The sequence below is a fragment of the Mastigoproctus giganteus genome, chromosome 1 (assembly GCF_048544385.1).
Source record: "Mastigoproctus giganteus isolate SK-2022 chromosome 1, ASM4854438v1, whole genome shotgun sequence".
In the NCBI taxonomy this organism is placed as follows: Eukaryota; Metazoa; Arthropoda; class Arachnida; order Uropygi; family Thelyphonidae; genus Mastigoproctus; species Mastigoproctus giganteus.
In genome coordinates this window covers 218,594,802-218,614,514 of record NC_143575.1, presented here as the reverse complement: position 1 = coordinate 218,614,514, position 19,713 = coordinate 218,594,802, and the positions used below count along the sequence as shown (strand labels likewise).

Below are 19,713 nucleotides of genomic sequence, written 5' to 3'. Positions count from 1 at the left end.
TCAGTGGAGAGCTAATTCACAATGATTTGAATATAAATAAGATCTCAGCATGATGAATTTCTTGCTTACCCTAGGGGCTCACATCTGGTAAGTATGGGCATGGCACACCCAGGGTCCTGAGCTGGATATCATCATTCTTCTCTTTCTTGGTGATTCCCTTTTGTCTCTCTCTCTCTCTCTCTCTTTCTCTCTCTCAGGGTGGCTCAGGAATTTTTTTTTTTTTTTTTTTTTTGGCTGGTGCAGCATAAGCCTCAGGCTTCCTTGCACCATATAGCTAATAATAATAATAATTAGTCTTCAGAAAGAAAAAGGCAGGCTTGATCTGCAGAATTGATCTCCACTCATGACGTCAATTTTCACCTTTTTTTTTTTTTTTTTTTTTGTTACTATGGTGAATTTGGTGACTATGGATGAATCACTAATACATCACATGTTTATGTTGATAAAGAAACAAAACAGGTTTCAGAACAATGGAAACATCCATTATCACCAACTTCCACAAAGGCACAAGTGCAACCATCTGTAGGGAGGGTGTTGCTGTCAGTTTTCTAGGATGAGATGGGCATTATTTTCACAAATTACATTGAGAAAGGTACCACTATCAATGCACATTATTACAGCAACTTACTAAAGCAATTACATGCTTGGCAAAAGAGTGCTGTTGCTTCTTCATGACAGTATACCAACCCACACTGCTGTTGCAGCCACTGATCTTGCCCATAAAGTTATGACTTCATATTTTGCCACACTGCTTATCCTCCTAACTTGGAACTTCTGACTTATTCCTCTTTCCAGTTTTTGTTATTTTTTTTTTTTTATTTTTTTGTTTTGTTTTGTTTTTTTTTTTAGGAGCATTAGCAACTAAGGCCATATTGCTCCGGGGATATGTGGTGATCATTCCCTGACCTTTCTGCAACCTCCATATTTGGTGGTCACGGGCTCGAACCCCGGTCTAATCAAGAAGCATGTGCTACGCACTGCTGCTCCTGCCCACCTGGCTACGGAGGCGCCTCCTCTTTCCGAAGCTGAAATCATTTTCCCAGAGCAATGTTGGGAAAAGGACTTGAGTTTGGATTAAATTTCAAAGTATCTACAATCCTGCCTAGACACAATAGGAGGGAGTACATGTTCAGAGCCTTGTCATTCAATTCAGCACTAAACAGACTGTGCAAAGTTCATGGGGTGGAATTTTTTCTCAGTGTGGTCTGTGCTTTTTAACAAGAGAGACTTTTTACAGAGATAGAATACACTTAGAAGGGGTGAAAGTATCTGCAATCAATGCAGTTTTGGTGGAACAGAAAACTGATATGCTGGGAGGATACGCAGACTAACAGATTAACTAGAGCTTCAGGCAGAGATGAAAATGATTCTTGATCTGCAACACCCTGCATTCCACTGGAAGCAGTGCAACAAGTAAATACATGGACTGTATTAGTGTAACTAAGAGTAAGAACAGGTCCATGTATGCTTACATGTACACTAATGTAGGAGAATAGTAAATAAATTTGATGAATTCGAAGTGATGGTCAAGTCATCAAATGTGGACCTTGTGTCACATATAAGGGATGCAGAATTTGAATATGGGGAGTACAATGTTTACAGAAAACACTTTTTTTTCTTCTTAAGTTAGGGCAGTCCAAAGCCAGACTATGGCAAACCTGCCACATGTTAATGTATATCTCTGTAGCATGGCAAGGCCGTTCCGTGTTATGTTACACATCTATATTCTGATCCATAGCAGACATAGGATCAGAATATAAATATGCTACTCATCTATATTCTGATCCTAGCAGACTTATAATATATAAGTCATCACTCATAAGTTGGTTCTAGTCCATACTCGGTATAAAACTCGGTAATCAGTGAATTAGGATTGCAGCATTTTATCCACCACATATTACCATCGATTAACAACACCATGAAATATGTGTTGAAGGAACTATAATCCACCACATTTATGATGTGGCACAAGGAGCTGCATTGTAAACTAGTATTATATCCTCCAAATAAATTGCAGCACAAGGAACTGCATAAACGAATCGCCATACCTTTTATGTTGCAGCACCAGAAATTGCGGGGCGTAGCATAAACTGCATCGTAACTGATTACCACCTGTTATCAATATGCACAGCGCAATAAACTGTACATTCTACGACAGCTGTTCATCCTACAGATAGAGCACCATGTGCTGTATCCATATGAATTCATGATCCATATATTACCATCAATTCACAACACTGTGAAATGTGTATTGAAGGAACTACAGTGTGTCCAAAAAGTCTGGAACCAATGGTAAAAATGTTTTTCTTTACAGGTGAAAAATGGCATTAACACTGGATGAAAAGATGGAGATAGTCCTTCTTAGTGGTCATCAAGGATGGACCCAGTGGAAAGTGGCAGATGAGTTTAATGCTAGACATTCTGAAAGGAATCCAATAACATACAGCATATCTGAGAAACTGTTGAAGAAATATTAAAGAAACTGGATCTATTGCCATCGGGCCTCACTGTGGTCGCCATTCTGTAAGTGAAGACACTCGAATTGGAGTGATTGCTAAGTTTCATGCCAGCCCACAGAAATCCGTCAGATGGACCAGTGCCCAAGAACATGGTGCATGACATTCTGAAAAAGTTTCAAAAATGAGAGTAAGCATATGTAGTGTAAATCCCATTGGTTCCAGATTTTTTGGACACTCTGTATAATCCACCATGTATTCTTCTACATTCATTGCCATATATAATAATCTGCACCATACCTGTCAAGAACTTGTTCCTCACTTTTCAATGGTATTTTCCCACGAAATTCTTGTGCCATGCAACATGTTAGCTAGCCTAGGCAATCTTTCTTAACCAAACTAAGCTGTTACAAGAAGCCTTCAAATATTCTTCCATTTCAGATCACCTACATACTGTCTTCTCCTTGACACAATATGTTTGCATATTTTATTCCTGAAGTCCAATTCTCCAAAGTCTGAACACAGTTTGCATGTGTATATTTTATTTCTTGAAATGGCTTAAAAACACCACAGGACAAGCATCCCACCTTTTAACTCAGAATTTTATCACACATCGATTTGTCCTGTACGAACTACATTCTGTTCTGAGATTTCAAAAATTATAATTTTTCTTTATAGGTGATTATATACATTTAATTCAAATCAGGAATTTTTACTTAAGTAGCAAGTAAAAATTCTACTTAAGTAAAAATTCCTGATTTGAATTACAATAGGATGTACTGATACTTGTCATCATAAACCCTGAAGCTGCAGTAGTACTCTTCTTCTTTTTCACATTTTTTTCTCATTTATTTATACACACAATTGTATATACCTTCATTTATATACAAAACTTAGAGAAGATTTATATACAATTTTATATACATTTACAGTCTCGTTATACATATATATGATGTCATGTTACATGAGATCTCCTGATGCATTGTGCGTGTGTGTGTGTCCTAATATTGAGGACGACTCCTACGCAAAAGCCTATCTCCACCTAGTTCATCTGCGATGGCATAGCACCTCTACAAAACTGGCCTGAAAAAGTGTTGTTCTGAGTGTTGTTAGTGTCAGGCCACTTCACCACCAGGGAGCAGCCAAATCAAGGGCAGCTGCTGCCTGGTGCTCGTCCCTAGGCATGAGGAGCTGGGCCCAGGTCTGTTATCACTGTTCCTGCCGAAATGCACAAGTCCCACACCGACCAGAGGTAGTGCAATACCAGTGGGTGCTCTTCTTTTTCACAGACATGACAAGAGGGGATGCACAGTTATGTTCTTAGTTAACATGCATATTAAATTTAAGGCAGTGCATCGAGTCAACGTGAGTGGCCAGTGCAATGTTGAGTCAGTTTGGTGAGTAATAAATATTAGGGAAAAAAATGAGAGCAAGAATGTGTTATAGAGCTAATGACTCTAATGAGAACAACAAACAACTGTACAGAGAAATAGAGTGGGCCAGTAAATCAGAATGTCTTATAATGAAGGATTTAACTTTCCATATATATATTGGAACTTGAGGTTGGTTACTTGCACACAGGCAAGGCCTATGTGTGAGTGACCAACACACGAGTTACGGTTTATTAGGCACCTCCGTAGCCAGGTGGGAAGGAGCAGCAGTACGTAGCATACACTTCTTGATTAGACCGGGGTTCGAGCCTGTCACCACCAAATACGGAGGATGCGGAAAGGTCAGGGAATGACCACCACATATCATGGAGCAATATGGTCTTGGTTGCTAATGCTCCTAAAAACCAAACAACAACAACGGTTTATTAGATAACTGTTATCTACAGGAGCATGTTGGAGAGGCAACAAGAAAGTGTAATACTCTTAATCTGATTATCAGCAACAATTCTTCATGCATTAATTAAGTACTAGCAGGTAAAGGACTCTCTGGGTGGCACTGATCATAGTATACTTAAAGACATAACTATTGTCAAGGGTAAAAGGAAGGACTTTTGCTTTTTTAAGGGTGACTAGAGTGGTCTGATACAGTTTTAAATTCTATACAGTGGGATCATCTGATAATGTTACCAACAACAAATCCTAAATGGGAAGCATTCAGAGAAGTAATCGTAAAAACTACTGGGCTTTTCATAACCAACTAAGAAATACCAGACTTGTGGCAGAGAAGAAAAATGCTTGAGATTGAAAAAATGCTATATAAATTATCAGGTGATACAAAAGACCATGGTAGATATAAACTAGTCTGTAATGAAGTCACAAAGGAGGTAAGGCAAGCTAAAGCATCTGGCAAAGAACAGTTGAAGGATAGGTTTGAATCACTTTGGTTCACTTTATGTTGATAGTTTAACTGTTGATGATCCTTCTCAGTTTTCTTACAACATGAATAGGTATTTTGTATCTACATTAAAACGTGAGGCTCTCTTTAGGGAGGGGAAAGACAGGTTCATCAAAATCTAACAGCTATATGATTTTGTGATAACTGAGAGGAAGGTGGAAGAAGATGAGAATGTCTTTGGATTCAGGGGAAAGTCCCTATGAACTGGAGTTGTGCAAATGTACCTCCAATTCACATAGGAGAGTCAAAAAAGTGGTATGAGTAATTACAGGCCTGTTAGCTTAACTTCTGTTCTAGGGAAAATAGTGAAGTCTCTGGTTAAAGAAGTAATGCAGAACCGTCTAGACAGGAAAGTAATTATGATGCAACCAGAGTATGAATTTCTTAAGGGTCAATGTTGTCTGACCAATCAGATTGGTCAGACAAAATTGACCCTTAATAACAAAGGAACCAGATGCAAAAAATATTGATATCATATACTTGGATTTCAGGAAAACGTTTGATACTGTTGCATATAAATGATTGCTGTACAAATTATAGTAATAAGGCATTAAGGACAAGTTACTGCTCTGGATAAAGGAATGTTTTGGTGGGGAAAAAACAGTGAGTTATTATTAATGGACATTGCTCTACATGTACTAATGTTAATATATCAGGCTTAATGTCTAATTTTGCACATGATACATAGAATAGTGGACTGGTTAATGACAGTAATCAGGGTAAGCTGCTGCAACAAGATCTATAAAACTGAAGCAGATGGGCTGAGAAATGGCAGTTCAACTGGGGAAGGAAGGTTGCGGGATAGATGTGTGAAAGTTTGCCTTCAGTGGGTGGGTGTCTGATTGTTGGAATAAGCTTCTATCTGTTGTTGTGGAAGTGAATGGATTGAATAAATTCAAGGAAAAACTAGACAAATTCTTGGAGGGCACGGATGCGTGAACGATGTGTTTTTATTTATTTATTTTTTTTTTTTTTTTTTTTTTATATGGGTAGCAGTAATCTCAGATTGAAGTACGAATTGTGTGGTCTCTCAGAGTAGTGTAAAATTAAAACAACCTGTAGGGAAATTGTGCAGTCAGATATGAGGCTGCCAGGACAGTTCATGAAGTTTTGTCAATGATATATAGGAACTTTGCGGCAGGGATAAGGAGAGATTGTCCAATTATACGTCAGTGGTTAGGCTGCATCTTGAATATTGCATACAGGTGTGGAGACCTCATTTTAGGAAGGATGTAATTTTCCTGGAAGAGGTGCAGAGAAGGGCAATGAGATTGGTGAATGGAACAAAAGAATGATCTCACCAAGAAAGGCTTCAGTTCTGCAAATTGCAACATCTGGAGACTCCACACATCTGCCTGCAGAATAAATGTTCGGAAGTTTTCCTTCAGCTGGCAGATGGTTATTTGTTGGAGGGAATGGACATGTGATGTGGGAGAGTTTTTTGGCTGTTGCTTTTTAAACCTGCTTTGTTGCATCATATGCCACTACTACTAATAATAATAATCATTTTTTTGGAATGCAAAGGTGATTTCTGCAACAGAAGCACGGTGTGAAAAGCAAAGTGAGACCTACCAAAATGTCATGAGGAAGTGCCACAAAAGATGGGATGAGAAATGTGTTGCTTTGGGTGGTCACTACATTGGGAAGGGGTAATGTGTGTTCCAAATTTCAACCTTCTGGGACATAGAACACAGTCAGGAGAAATACTTTTTGATACCCTCTCATGTATATATATATATATGTACCTATGCAGGCACACACATATATATACATGCATGCATACATATACACTCACATATGCATGCTCACATATATACACATATTGCACACACACCATATTTTCTTTATACAAATACCATTCAAGATGCATATGTTATGATGCTAAAGATTACTTTTGGCACGATGCTAACAGTATTGTGAGGGGCACATGGGGCATTCCACACTTGTTTGTGTGAGTCTTATTCAGTGCAAGATTTATGTAAGCAAGCACAGTGTCTGTAAGATGTTCTGGCTGGTACTTTTTTTTTTATTTTAAATTAAATTCTAGTTTTCCAAAATTAGATTGTCCATAATAGATAGAAAGTAAAGGGTGACATAAAATAAGTGAACTATTTTAAATTATTTTTTAAGATTTTAAAAAAGAAACAAATTTGTAAACATTTAACAAAATTAGAAAGGACAAGGGCCCCAGTAAAGCTGTGAGATGTCACTTCTATAGTTGGCACTGTTCCTCCCATTGTTGACAGGTCAAGCATGTGGTGAACCATAACATTTTATTTTAACTATTGAATTTTGAGTTGTTTCAAGCTGTTTTAGATTGTTTTTATTTGATATTTTGTTATTAATATAAACTGCCCTATTGTTAATATCTAGACAAATAACCTTTATTTGCAGGAAAACTGATAATGTATACTGAAACCTTTAGCCTTTATGACCATCTCTTGTTTCCATGGGATACTCTCTACCAGTTTTTTTGAAAATGTCCTGCAATATTTTCTGCCATTTGGCCTTCAAAAAAGTGACCAATTTAGCTCTGTTTTTGGGCGTTCTCCCCCTCGTGCACTTGACCATCCAGTTCTTCCCGTAGGTTCTGTATAGGATTGAGGTTGAGGGCTCTGGGTTGGAAGTTCCAGCTTTGCAACACTCGTGTCCTCAAACCACTCTGTCACGTTACAAGCATTATTTATCACATGGAATATGGTCTGGCTGATAAAGATATGTGCCTTCCCTGATGTGTTGCCACAGTGCAGGTAAAGCATTATTATCCGGAACATCTAGATAGACCTCAGAATTCATGATTTTGTCCAACTGATGGTCCCCCACCAGACACCATAAGAAACAGCCCTCCTCCTCTCAAGTGTTTCCACCAAAATTTGTCAGAACAATACAGTCCAGCAGGTAACTTTCTCTGGGTCTCTGCCACAATTAGGCACAACAATCAGACCACGTACCATGACTCATCAATCCAAAGCACCTCTTTCCATTGGTCTATAGTCTGAAAAGTAGACCTTACAACATTTATTAGCATTTATTGAGGAATGGGAGGGATGATTAGTGGCTTGTAGACAGCGCTGCGGCATTCCAAGCGTATGGTTCTTTGCAGGGCTCTCTTGTTCTGATGCAAGAAAGCAAGCTTATAAAGCAACAATCAAAAAACCTTCCCGCATCACCTGTCCATTCTCTTCAACAACTCATCTACTTCTTCCTTGAATTTATTCAACTTACCCACTTTCACAATAACAGATGGCAGTTTGTTCCAACAATCAACAACCTACTGGCTGAAGGAAAACTGAACATTTATCCTGCAGACATATGTCTTCAGGATAAATGTCAGCTTCAGGGGGGGTTTCCAGGTCATTTTTGATGGTTTCAACACCATTCCACTTCTATTTGCAGTTCACATAACCGATTGTCAAACTAGGGATCTTCAGTTTTGTTGAAATGTCACATACAGAGCAATTTATTATGTGGCACCTTATTGTGTCATTCCATGTTGGAAGTCTATTAACCCTGTCAATTGCAGCATCATTCATTTTCACTCGTACTCCTGGCTCCTCAAAGACCTATGAGCAAATTTATAGTTGTGTCTGACCTGTAGTGCTTGGGCAGTATTTGACAAATATCAACATTTGCGGGGAGGGTGGAGTTGGATATTAATGTTAGGGCAGTGTATTTTGATTATTTTAAAATATTTCATGATACCACACTGTAGAAAACTGAAACAGTTACTACCAGAAACATCTGCTTATTTTTATTATAACTAGTAATTTACATATAGTAATTATATTAAATTCCTTGTTAGACTACACACACACACATATACACAGAGAGAGAGTTATATTTAAGGTGGTAATACGTTTAGTAATGATTTATGATTAATTTTGCTTCTAAAAAAAAAAAAAAGATAGTTGTTGGCAATTCATAAATGTTTCTAAAATGATCTTTTTTTTTATCACTCCCTACATACTTTCAGGTGAGTGAAAGGAAATGTTTTGTATACTGATAAAAAAAAAAAAAAACATAATGTTTATTTTTAAAAACTGAAGGTCTGATTATCTTAAATGAATTTTAGAATTAATTTCAGTTGGCTGAAATTAATAGTGGCTGCCAACTGCTCTTATCTTGTTCTTTGAATATTGCTATACCTCCCTATCCCATCCCCTAAAACAGCCTTTGGATTTATTCTTGAGGAGTTTTTCACACTCTTAGATCTTTTCCAGTAATATAGAAGTTAGGTCCTTAATTACTTAAGGAACACCTATAGCACAAGCTTTAACTTTGTTTGGGTAAAGGCAAGGAGAGTTTAGCAAACAAATTGGTTTAATATTTAACAATTAAGCTTTTAATAATTAAGTTTGGATCATTAATTTCAGTATATAATTTGTCATTGGAGTAATATGAAAATCGTAAATGTTTTAAGTAATTAATGAAAAAATATCTAAATGAGCCTCCTTTTACTTGTCATTTTAAAAAAATCTAATATCATTTATATCTTCTTTAGGACACCATCAAAAATGGTCCATGGAAATAGTACTGTTGCTCTTGAAGCATTTTATCATAATCCTAAAAGCAGTGGATACACAGCTGGAATCCCTTCGTCATCTGATACCTTTGGACGTCTTCCAGAAAAAGCTATCCACAGTGTAGAAGCTGACCTTAATATATTTCTTTAAATATATATATACATACACATTACTTAATATCTTCAATAGTTCACCAAGGTTCATTAACCAAAGCTGATAAACCAGAGTCTAAATGTATACAAATTAAAAAAAAAAAAAAAAAAAATCCTATCCCAATGAGTCATTTTTGAGCATGTAATTGGGATTATCAAATGTTTGATTCCTAAACTTGTACCCAACATATACTAACAACAATACTGATGTTTCAGCTCATTTACTTCTGAAAAATTAACTCTACTTTTGCTGAGATCATGTGCACTTTACATTATATTTTAAACATTAACAGATTAACACGTTCGCTGCCGGTCATCAGTCAGCATACTATCGTCAATAGCGCGGCACAGAAGACGGAGACTGTCGCCAGAAGCCAACTGTGTTTCCATAACCAAAAAGCTTGAAAATTGGTAATAAGGGATTGTTCAATATTTAAGTGTCGTATAAGCAGTTTCCAAAAGATTGAGGATTCACGCGCCAGCGCGTGATAGGCACTGGAGGTCAAATTTGGCTTTAAATGCCGCATCACGTGCTGGCGCGTGACATAAAAACATAATAATATAGTTTGTAAATAATAAAACAAAAAACATGGTAACATTAAGAAATACGTTTTATTTCATACCGAACCAATACAGATTATAAATACTGTGTGTCAGAATGTTACTTATGTATAATTTTCGCACAATCTAAGCAATAGCCAGGTGATCCTTCACAAACACTGCAGATATAGATTGTATCCTTACGTTTCCCTTCGGAATAGCAACGTTTGCATTGCTTCCTCAATATCTTTCCACCTTTTCTTTCTTCCCGTGGTTTGAGCACATGTTCCAGTTCAGGTACATGATGCACAGTATGAGGGAGATCAGATGGCTGTTTTAATAAAGATCTGATCACTGATAAACGGAAGTCATAAAGTTGCACCTTGTTATGTGAATATTTATTATAGATATGGTGTGCATTTATCATTATTAGTTGCAAAATATGCATAAATATTTTTGTAGGCCACCTAATGGTTTTCCTTTCGCAAGGATAATAGGCAAGCATTTGATCTTGCTTGTCAATGCCTGACATAAACCTATTATACTCAATTATAGGCAATGGTTTTGATTTCAGTTCGCCTCGTTTGTTCTGCATTTCCACCATATCATTTTGGTATTCTGTAGATATGTAACTGACATCTCTTCTATCCTTCCACTTAGCAATCATTACACCACGGGCACACCTTGATAAAGTTTCTCCTTTCTTCAGTTTTTTTTCTCGAACCTCTTTCGGAAATGTTTTCCTATTACTTCTGATTGTCCCAGTACAATGTGTTTGTTTGTCAGCGAGACACTTAGCGAGTTCATAGCTATTGTAATAATTGTCCATAAATATGCTATGCCCGACATCTAACATCCCATCAAGTAAGTTCATGACGACTTTTTGTGCATGTCCTTTTCCACCAGAATCATCCAACATACCGGTATACACTTGAAATTTGATAACCATGCCAGTAGGCGTTGTGATCATATACAACTTGATGCCGCACTTATGGCATTTGTTTTGAATGTACTGTCGAAAAACAAGCCTTCCACGCCACAATATCATAGACTCATCTAAGCTAATCTCACGTCCTGGATAATATATTTCCGACATTCGTTCATTGAACAGATTCACCATTTTCCGAATTTTATATAGGTGATCCCGTGGACATACCTCTTTCTTTTCTGGATTTTTTGCAAAATGCAAGGCCCGCAGTAATAATAAGAAACGATTCCTGCTCATGTTGTCTGCGAATACATGTAATCCGAACAGCTTATCTGTTTTCCAATAATCTTGTATGCGGTTCAGTCGAATGGTTCCCATATGTACAATTAATCCTAAAAATACCAGCATTTCATCTCTAGTGGTGTCCTTCCATGCATTTATTCGAGAATGTTCTTTATTTTCTCTGGGAAGAAGTATCTCATGAGCATAAACATTTGTTTGTGTAATTATTTCATCCAAGATATTGTCGGTTAATAAATGACGAAAGTAATCTATTGGATTCTCACCTGGCACGGGTTGCAGCAAAGACTCGGATTTTGTGAAACGAAACTGTTTCATTGATGTTACGTCATTTTCCCACACGACGTTTTCCAACTTACAGGGATCCTGCAGTGAAAGTGTAGCCTCTTCCACAATACCTGCTTCATCTACACTTTCCGAATCCGAAGCGTCCTTTGGAGGGATAAAATCTTCATCGTCGTAACTGACGTCACTGGAATATACGTCAGATAAATCCTCCAATATTTCTGCAATTTCTTCATCTGTAAGGGATTTTTTATAGTGCACTTTTCTTCTTTTCGGGCCCGACTGGCCTGCTAAACTGTCATCTGCACAACTCATATTACAAGGCTTTTCCTCACGTCACGTAACAAAATATTCAACACCATATACAACTACATATAGTTTAAACCCTTTACTTGACGCCAAAACAAATATAAACAGCAGAAACACAATGCCAACTGAAGTTGACAACTTCATACAAAAGTCTAGTGAATCCCGCGCGTGATTGGCTACTGGGTAATGATGCCACATCCCTCGCCAGAGCGTGATCGGCTCTTCAATACTGTTGCGACATCACGCGCTGGTGCGTGATCGGCAGCGAATGTGTTAACATAACATGTTTATAAGCTGCCATTGTAAATGTTTCAGGGAATATGGATATACCATTCTTTTAAATTGTGGTTCCTTCTTTGAGTTATGATTTTGATAAGTATGTGAATAATGTCACCCTTTCAGCAGTATTATGTATTTAATATGTGGATTCAGGGAGTATGAGAGATGGTCAATAAGAATTTACTCTAACCTAGTAATATTTGACTTAGGGTTGTGAAACTTGTTTGGGAGCTTCATCCTTCTCTGTGTAGCTACCTTCTAGAGCTACATGTTTTTCCCATCTATGGATATGCTCTTTCAGGCCTCTTGAATATAACTCCTCACTTTGAGCCAAAAACCAGGCTTCCAGTTCATTAATTACTTTCTCATCAGTCTGAATTCTGTGGCCCCCTTAAATAGTTTCTTCATTTTAGGGAAGAGGAAAAAGTCTGTACAAGAGTTTGGGAGATTAAGTTGGGTGCTGCAGATTTTCAAAGCCACACTTGATTGCAAAGTCCACTGTGAGAACAGCATTGTGAGCAAGATTCACACAATATTATTCAATTTATAATATTTATAAATTAAAAGCAAACAATGAAACCTTTCATGACAAGCGCATAACACATACTGAACAAGGATTAGTGAGAAACAACCACGCTTACGATTTTGTCACCCCTCTCCCCCCCACCCACTAAGCACTGTTTTGACCGGGAAAGATAATTTTAGCCATGCCCATGTTTTTTTTTTTTTTTAAAATGTTCATGGCACTTTAAAATTCACATTTTTTTAGGTTTCATTTTATATTAAATCAGCGACCGTGAATAGCGGGGGTTTATTGTATTTACATTTTTAAGATTGCTTCTAATAATATTACTTAATGTATTCATAGTCTTGAAATCTTCCAAAACATTGTACTATCTCTTATCTGTGTTTCCAACTAATTGTCGAAATGGTTTTAATAAATCGCAACATGAAAATAGTTTGAAAATTGGGGAAAGAGGGGACCACAGTTATTGGCCTCTGTTATCCAATTTGAGCTCAAAAGTTGAAAATAGTTGAAGAAATTCTCTGGAATTTGGATTAAGATGATGATACTGAATCATGTTTTGGAAAAACTCCAGTGAATTTAGGTCATAATGCTTTGTGCTATAAGAGTTATAAAACATTTGTTGTACAAGCAAGGCATGGTCTGTTTATGTAGTGCAATACCAAGGTGATTTGTGGTGAGGGGGGAGACCCTCTACAATATGAGATAAATGCAAGTAACAAATCTAGTTTGCTAATTGCCACACACATATATAGGCTGTGCCCTACTTATAAAATCAAGTGACAGATAAGTGTGGAGGATACAGTTATTTACCACTGAATCAAAAAATCAGGAAGTTGAGATTTTTTGCAGTTTATTTTTTAAATTCTGATGTTGAGCAATGAAGTCAATAAGAACAAATTAATATTTAAAAACATTTATGTACAAAGTTTTAATTTATTAAAATTAAAAAAATGTAATTCCATGAGTGAACTCACTCTATACTCATCCAGCATCACAATTTGGTTCAAAGAATAGTCAGTGAGTTTTCTGCTAGGGCTAAAGCCCTTATCAGAAGAATTTAACATTAGTAGAGGCATATGATGCAAGCAAGCAAGCTTATGCAGCATCAGCCAAAATAAAAAAAAAAAAAAAAACTCCCATTTCACCCCTCCATTTGTTCCAAATACCTGTCCAGCTCAGCCTTAAATTTATTTAGGCTATCAACTTCCACAAAAAAAAAAAAGGATGGAAGACTTGCTGATAAGCCAGCCATGTATATTCAGCAAAATCACTGCTGAAGGGTTTAAGTAAAGAAGTTATTTGCTTTTAGTTTTTCTGAGACTGTTCATATTTATTGGATACATTCTAAATACAATAAAACCTTTCAAGAGCAAAATTCAAGGGACTGTGATAACCTAACTTTCTGCTATATCAGTTCTTTGTAAATAGGTTCATTAAAAATGTATCGTTAATCTCCAAACATTCTTTAAAAGGTGGTAGCATTAAATTGATGAGAAACTGATTACAGTATTGATATTGCAATTAATAAACCATTTATCCTCTCCCAAATGTATGGAATATAGTATCTGCTTCAGACTGTTGTGCTCAGTTTGCTGTCAATGGATATTTACAGGAAAACTAAAAAAAATTAATATTTGTAGAAAGACAAACAGAAGAACTTTTCCCAGCATTAAAGTTGATGTATTCTTGGACACAGCAAATAATTTGTTGTGTTCAAGAACATACAGATATTATAGATATATCTATAAAATTAATTAGCATTAGTAGAGGATAACAATGCAAGAAAGCAAGCTTACGCAACATCAGCCAAAAAAAAAAAAAAACACCTCCCACTTCACCCTTCCATTCGTTCCAAATGCCTGTCCAGCTCAGCCTTAAATTTATTTAGGCTGAAGGCAGATTTCTGCACATCTATTCTACAAATCTCTTTCCTTAGTTTGAATCTATGCCCACCCCCTCAGGTTCTTAATCTGAGCAAGAGGAAGAATCCAGCAGCATTCAACTTGCTCAACCCATTCAAGGCCTTGTACACCTCAATCAAATTACCATGTAGGTGCCTACTCTCTAGGAGTAGGCACCTGTGAGGTGATTTTGCAGTTTGCAGAACTTAAGCCTTTCTTGGTAAGAGCACCCCTTTGTTTCCCTCACCAATTTTGTTGCCCTTCTTTGTACTCGTTCTAGTAACTCTGCATCCTTCCTAAAATGAGGCCTCCAGACCTGTACACAGTACTCTAGGTGAGGCCTAACCATTGCCTTGTATAATGGAATAATCACCTCCCTGTCCCTACTAGCAAAATTCCTATATATCATTGACAAGACTCCATCACCTGCCCTGGGAGTGCCCATATTTGAGTGCACAATTACCCCCAGATCTTTTTCAATTTCCACTTTGCTGAGTGTAGTACCTAACAGTTGGTACGTTTCTCTTCAGTTATTTCTACCCATATGCAGTTCTTTGCATTTGTTGATGTTAACTTCAGTTGCCACTTCTCAGCCTATTTGCCCAACTTATTTAGATCCAGTTGGAGTAGCATACTGTTTACTGTCATTAACAACCCTGCCCACCTTTCTATCATTTTAATTTTTCAGATATTGACTGGAATTTGGGGGCTGGTCACTCGCACACTAGCAAGGCTTTTGTGTATTTATTGGATGATTGTTTTCTACATCAGCAGGTTCGGGAGGCAACTAGAGGGAGTAATACTCTTGATTTGATTATCAGTAGTGATTCTTCATGCATTAAGAATCTGCAGATAAATAAACCACTAGGTGGCAGTGATCACAGTGTGCTGAAGTGGGATTTACTCAAAGAGGTAACTACCATTAGGGGTAAAGGGAAGGGTTATTGCTTTCGTAAAGGTGACTACGATGGACTGAGACAGTATTTAAATTCTATACAGTGGGACCAACTGATGATGTTACCAAGAGCAAATTCAAAATGGGAAGCATTCAAAGAACTTATCTTGGAAGCTACTATGCTTTACATACCAACTAAGAAATATTGTTCAAGGAATAAGCCTAAATGGTTGTTAGATGAACTAATGAGACATATGGCAGAGAAGAAAAATGCTTGGGATACATACAAATTAACACGTGACAGAAGCCTATGATAGATACAAGTTGATCTGTAACCAAGTTACAAAGGAGGTTAGGCAGGCGAAGGCAGATTACGAGAAATCTTTGGCAAGGGATGCAAAGAAAAACAGCAAAGAGTTCTTTACTTATGTAAACCCTAGAAGTAAGGGGATGAATCAGATGGGTCAACTGTTGATGATCCTGCTCAGGTAGCTAACAAACTAAATGAATATTTTGCATCGACATTCACACATGAGTTATTCAGTGAGGGGAATGCCAGAGGTGTATTCAACCCTAGCAGTAAGCTACAGAATCTTGTAATAACTGGGAGAAGTTGTTACAAAGAAGTTACAAAGGGGTGCTCTTACGAAGAAAGGCTTAAGTTTTGCAAATTACAGTGTCTGGAGACTAGGCACCAGCGAGTTGATCTGATAGAGGTGTATAAAGCCTTGAATGGTTTAAGCATGCTCAATGCTGATGGGATTCTTCCTCTAGCTCAGAATAATCACCTGAGAGGGCATAAATTCAAATTGAGGAAAGACAGATGTAGGATAGACGTGCGGAAATTTGCCTTTAGCCAGCGGGTGGTTGGTTGGTGGAACACACTTCCATCCCTTGTGGTGGAGGTTGATAGCCTAAATAAGTTTAAGGCTCAGCTGGACAGGTATTTTGAACGAACAGAGGGGTGAAGTGGAAGTGGTTTTTTTTTTTTTTTTTTTTGGCTGATGCTGCATAAGCTTGCTTTCTTGCATCAAATTCCTCTACTAATGCTAATGCTAAAAAAAGAAATTGTTGAAAATAAACACAAGAAAGGCACCTGGGGTGGATGGGATCTATCCAGTTATATTAAAGGAGGCAGCAAAGAAAGTAAGCAAACCCTTAGCCATAATTATGAGAGCTTCCTTGGACATGGGAAGTACCCACAGACTGGAGAAGTGCAAATGTGACCCCAATTCACAAAGGAGAATCGAAGGCTAATACAAGTAATTATAGACCTGTGAGTTTAACTTCTGTTACAGAAAAATTAATGGAGGCACTGGTTAAAGAAGCATTGCAGGATCATCTAGACAAGACTTCATTTATAGCTCGGACACGGCATGGTTTTGTTAAGGGGATGTCTTACCTGACCAATTTGATTGGATACTATGATGCAGTCACAAAAGAACTGGATTCAGGGAATAACTGATATTATATACTTGGATCTTAGAAAGGCTTTTGAATACTGTTGCACATGGAAGACTGCTGCACAAATTGGAGCAGTGTAGCATTGGAGGCAAATTGCTGCAATGGATAAAGGGGTGGTTAAGGGGGAGAAGACAGAGTGGTAATCAATGGACACTGCTCATCGTGGACTAATGTTATTAGTGGAGTCCCTCAAGGTTCAGTGTTGGGTCCATTATTGTTTTCTGTATTTATAAATTATATTGATGATGGTATATCAAGCTTAATGTCGAAGTTTGCAGACGATACGAAGGTTGGCAGGGTTGTCAAGGACACTACTGACACTATGCTACTGCAACAGGATCTGGAAAGGTTGAGCAGATGGGCTGAGAGGTGGCAAATGAAGTTTAACATTGACAAATGTAAAGTACTACATATGTGAAACAGCAACCCCAGAGCAACGTATCAACTCTGTGATACTACACTGACAGTGGTAGGGAATGAAAGGGACCTGGGGGTGATTTTGCAGACAGATATGAAGTTCTCTGAGCAGTGCAGACGGGCTCCAAGACTAGCTCATGATGTATTGTCAATGATATATAGGAATTTTTCTAGCAGGGATAATGAGGTGATTATTCCCTTGTATAAGGCAATGGTCAGGCCACACCTAGAGTACTGTATACAGGTCTGGAGGCCTCATTTCAAGAAGGATGTAGAGCTGCTGGAACGAGTACAGAGAAGGGCAACAAGATTAGTGAATGGAACAAAGGGGTGCTCTTACAAAGAAAGGCTTAAGTTTTGCAAATTACAGTGTCTGGAGACTAGGCACCAGCGAGATGATCTGATAGAGGTGTATAAAGCCTTGAATGGTTTAAGCATGCTCAATGCTGATGGGATTCTTCTTGCTCAGAATAATCATCTGAGAGGGCATAAATTCAAATTGAGGAAAGACAGATGTAGGATAGACGTGCGGAAATTTGCCTTTAGCCAGCGGGTGGTTGGTTGGTTGGTGGAACAGACTTCCATCCCTTGTCGTGGAAATTGATAACCTAAATAAGTTTAAGGCTCAGCTGGACAAGTATTTCGAACGAACAGAGGGGTGAAGTGGAAGTGGTTTTTTTTTTTTTTTTCGCTGATACTGCATAAGCTTGCTTTCTTGCATCAAATCCCTGTGCTAATGCTAATCTGCAATCTTGGACATTAAACCTGATATACCTTAATCAATACCAGTGATAAATATACAAAACAGCAATGCTCCCAACAACAGGGGAACTCCACTAATAACATTTGTCCTGGAAGAGCAGTGTCCATTGATTACCACTCTCTGTTGTCTCCCACTCTACTGTCCCTTTATCCATTGTAGCAACTTACCTTTAACAAGCGACTTATAAGAATAAGGCTCCATAGGGCAAGAACCTGGATTGAGTGATTGTAGTCAAATCATTTGTTACTGCTTTACACCGCTGACAATTTAATTGTAAAAAATTTAAGATTTAAATTTTGTATACTCTGAATCATTACCTTTAGGTGTTCTATGATGCATAAAAGGTCTCGGATCAAATCACTTGAATGGCTTTTAGATATTCTTGGCATTTTGAGTCCTTAAAACAATGCACAGTTTCTTTTTCTTTTCCTACAATTTAGACACTCAGATGGTTTATCTTTGTTCTGGCAATCAGCTAGACTATGCCCTATATTTGCACAATGCCCACATGTTTGTGATTCTTGAGTACGTACCCTTGCCGAATGACCATATCGCAGGCAATTGAATCACCTCCGAACAATTGTTTAATCATTAACTGTATGAGATGTCCATCCCAAATAAATCCTACGTGCTGTTAGAAAAATCTTACCGATTTCACCTGTAATTTCAAGGATCCAGTTCACACTGGACTTGTTATGTTTAGGCTTTGTTGAGAATCATGGTTTAACCTGATCACTAATCTCTTCGAGTGTAAAACCAATGTGATTCGAATTCTTTTGGTAGATATCCTCTATTATTTCATCAATCTTGACATCTGGTCTGACGTAGCCGAGTGGTCAGGAGCGACAGTGCATAGCATGCGTTCCTTGATTGGACCGGTGTTCAAGCCTGTGACTACTAAATACTATAAATATATGTATTGACGATTTATTGTAAACTCTACTGACTTAGTTGTCGTGCCAGAGTATAAACAGGTTGTAGTGCCAGAGTATTTATTTATTTATGAATATCGTATATCACCACAGTTCGACGCAATTTCTTGGGGGTTTCAGGCTTAAGCCCACATTCTTGTAATCTAGTACAGTTTTTAATCTTTTCCAAGTCGTAAGATGTTGCCGTCCCAATCAAATCTCCATTTTCCCGAATTTTATGCATGTACTTAATCTTTACATGTTTAATATCAGTAGAGAACTTTTGCCGTTTTTGTTTTTATTTCTTTTCTGACCTCCTCACTATTTGTCAAGGTACTTACAAGGAGCCTATTTTTCTAGAAGTCTCCATGGACACAACCCAAAATTAATGTGTTTCCCAATATATGCCCAGATCATACATGTTGATGCAGAACATCCAAAATCTGCAATAGCAGCATTTAATACCTCACTTGACATGACAGCTATTTCTTCCTTGTGTAGCTCAAATGCTACATTTGTACAAATCTTTTCACTTTCTCATACTTTCTGTTTTTTTTTTTTTTTTTTTATAAGTGAATCCCAAACATGAGAGGTATTAGAACCTGTAGTACTTAGTACCGTGCTTGGGTGTGAGGTTAAGAAGACGAAAGAAGATATTTGTTGACATTGGACTTGAACTTCTGTAGATTGTGATTTTCAGGAAATACGTATGAAG

General features: G+C 37.5%; 1 protein-coding gene across 4 annotated transcripts in view; it reads left to right on the top strand.

Moving 5' to 3' along the window:
• HPS4 (Hermansky-Pudlak syndrome 4 protein) overlaps nucleotides 1–9,532 on the top strand; it is a 264,255-nt gene extending 254,723 nt beyond the window's left edge. For all 4 annotated transcript variants that reach the window (XM_090384360.1, XM_090384353.1, XM_090384371.1 and 1 more), the window contains one exon: nucleotides 9,304–9,532. In XM_090384360.1, the coding sequence (XP_090240486.1) occupies nucleotides 9,304–9,449 (146 nt within the window). In that variant the 3' untranslated portion in view covers nucleotides 9,450–9,532. The remainder of the gene's footprint in view (nucleotides 1–9,303) is intronic.
• Nucleotides 9,533–19,713: the final 10,181 nt, after the last annotated feature.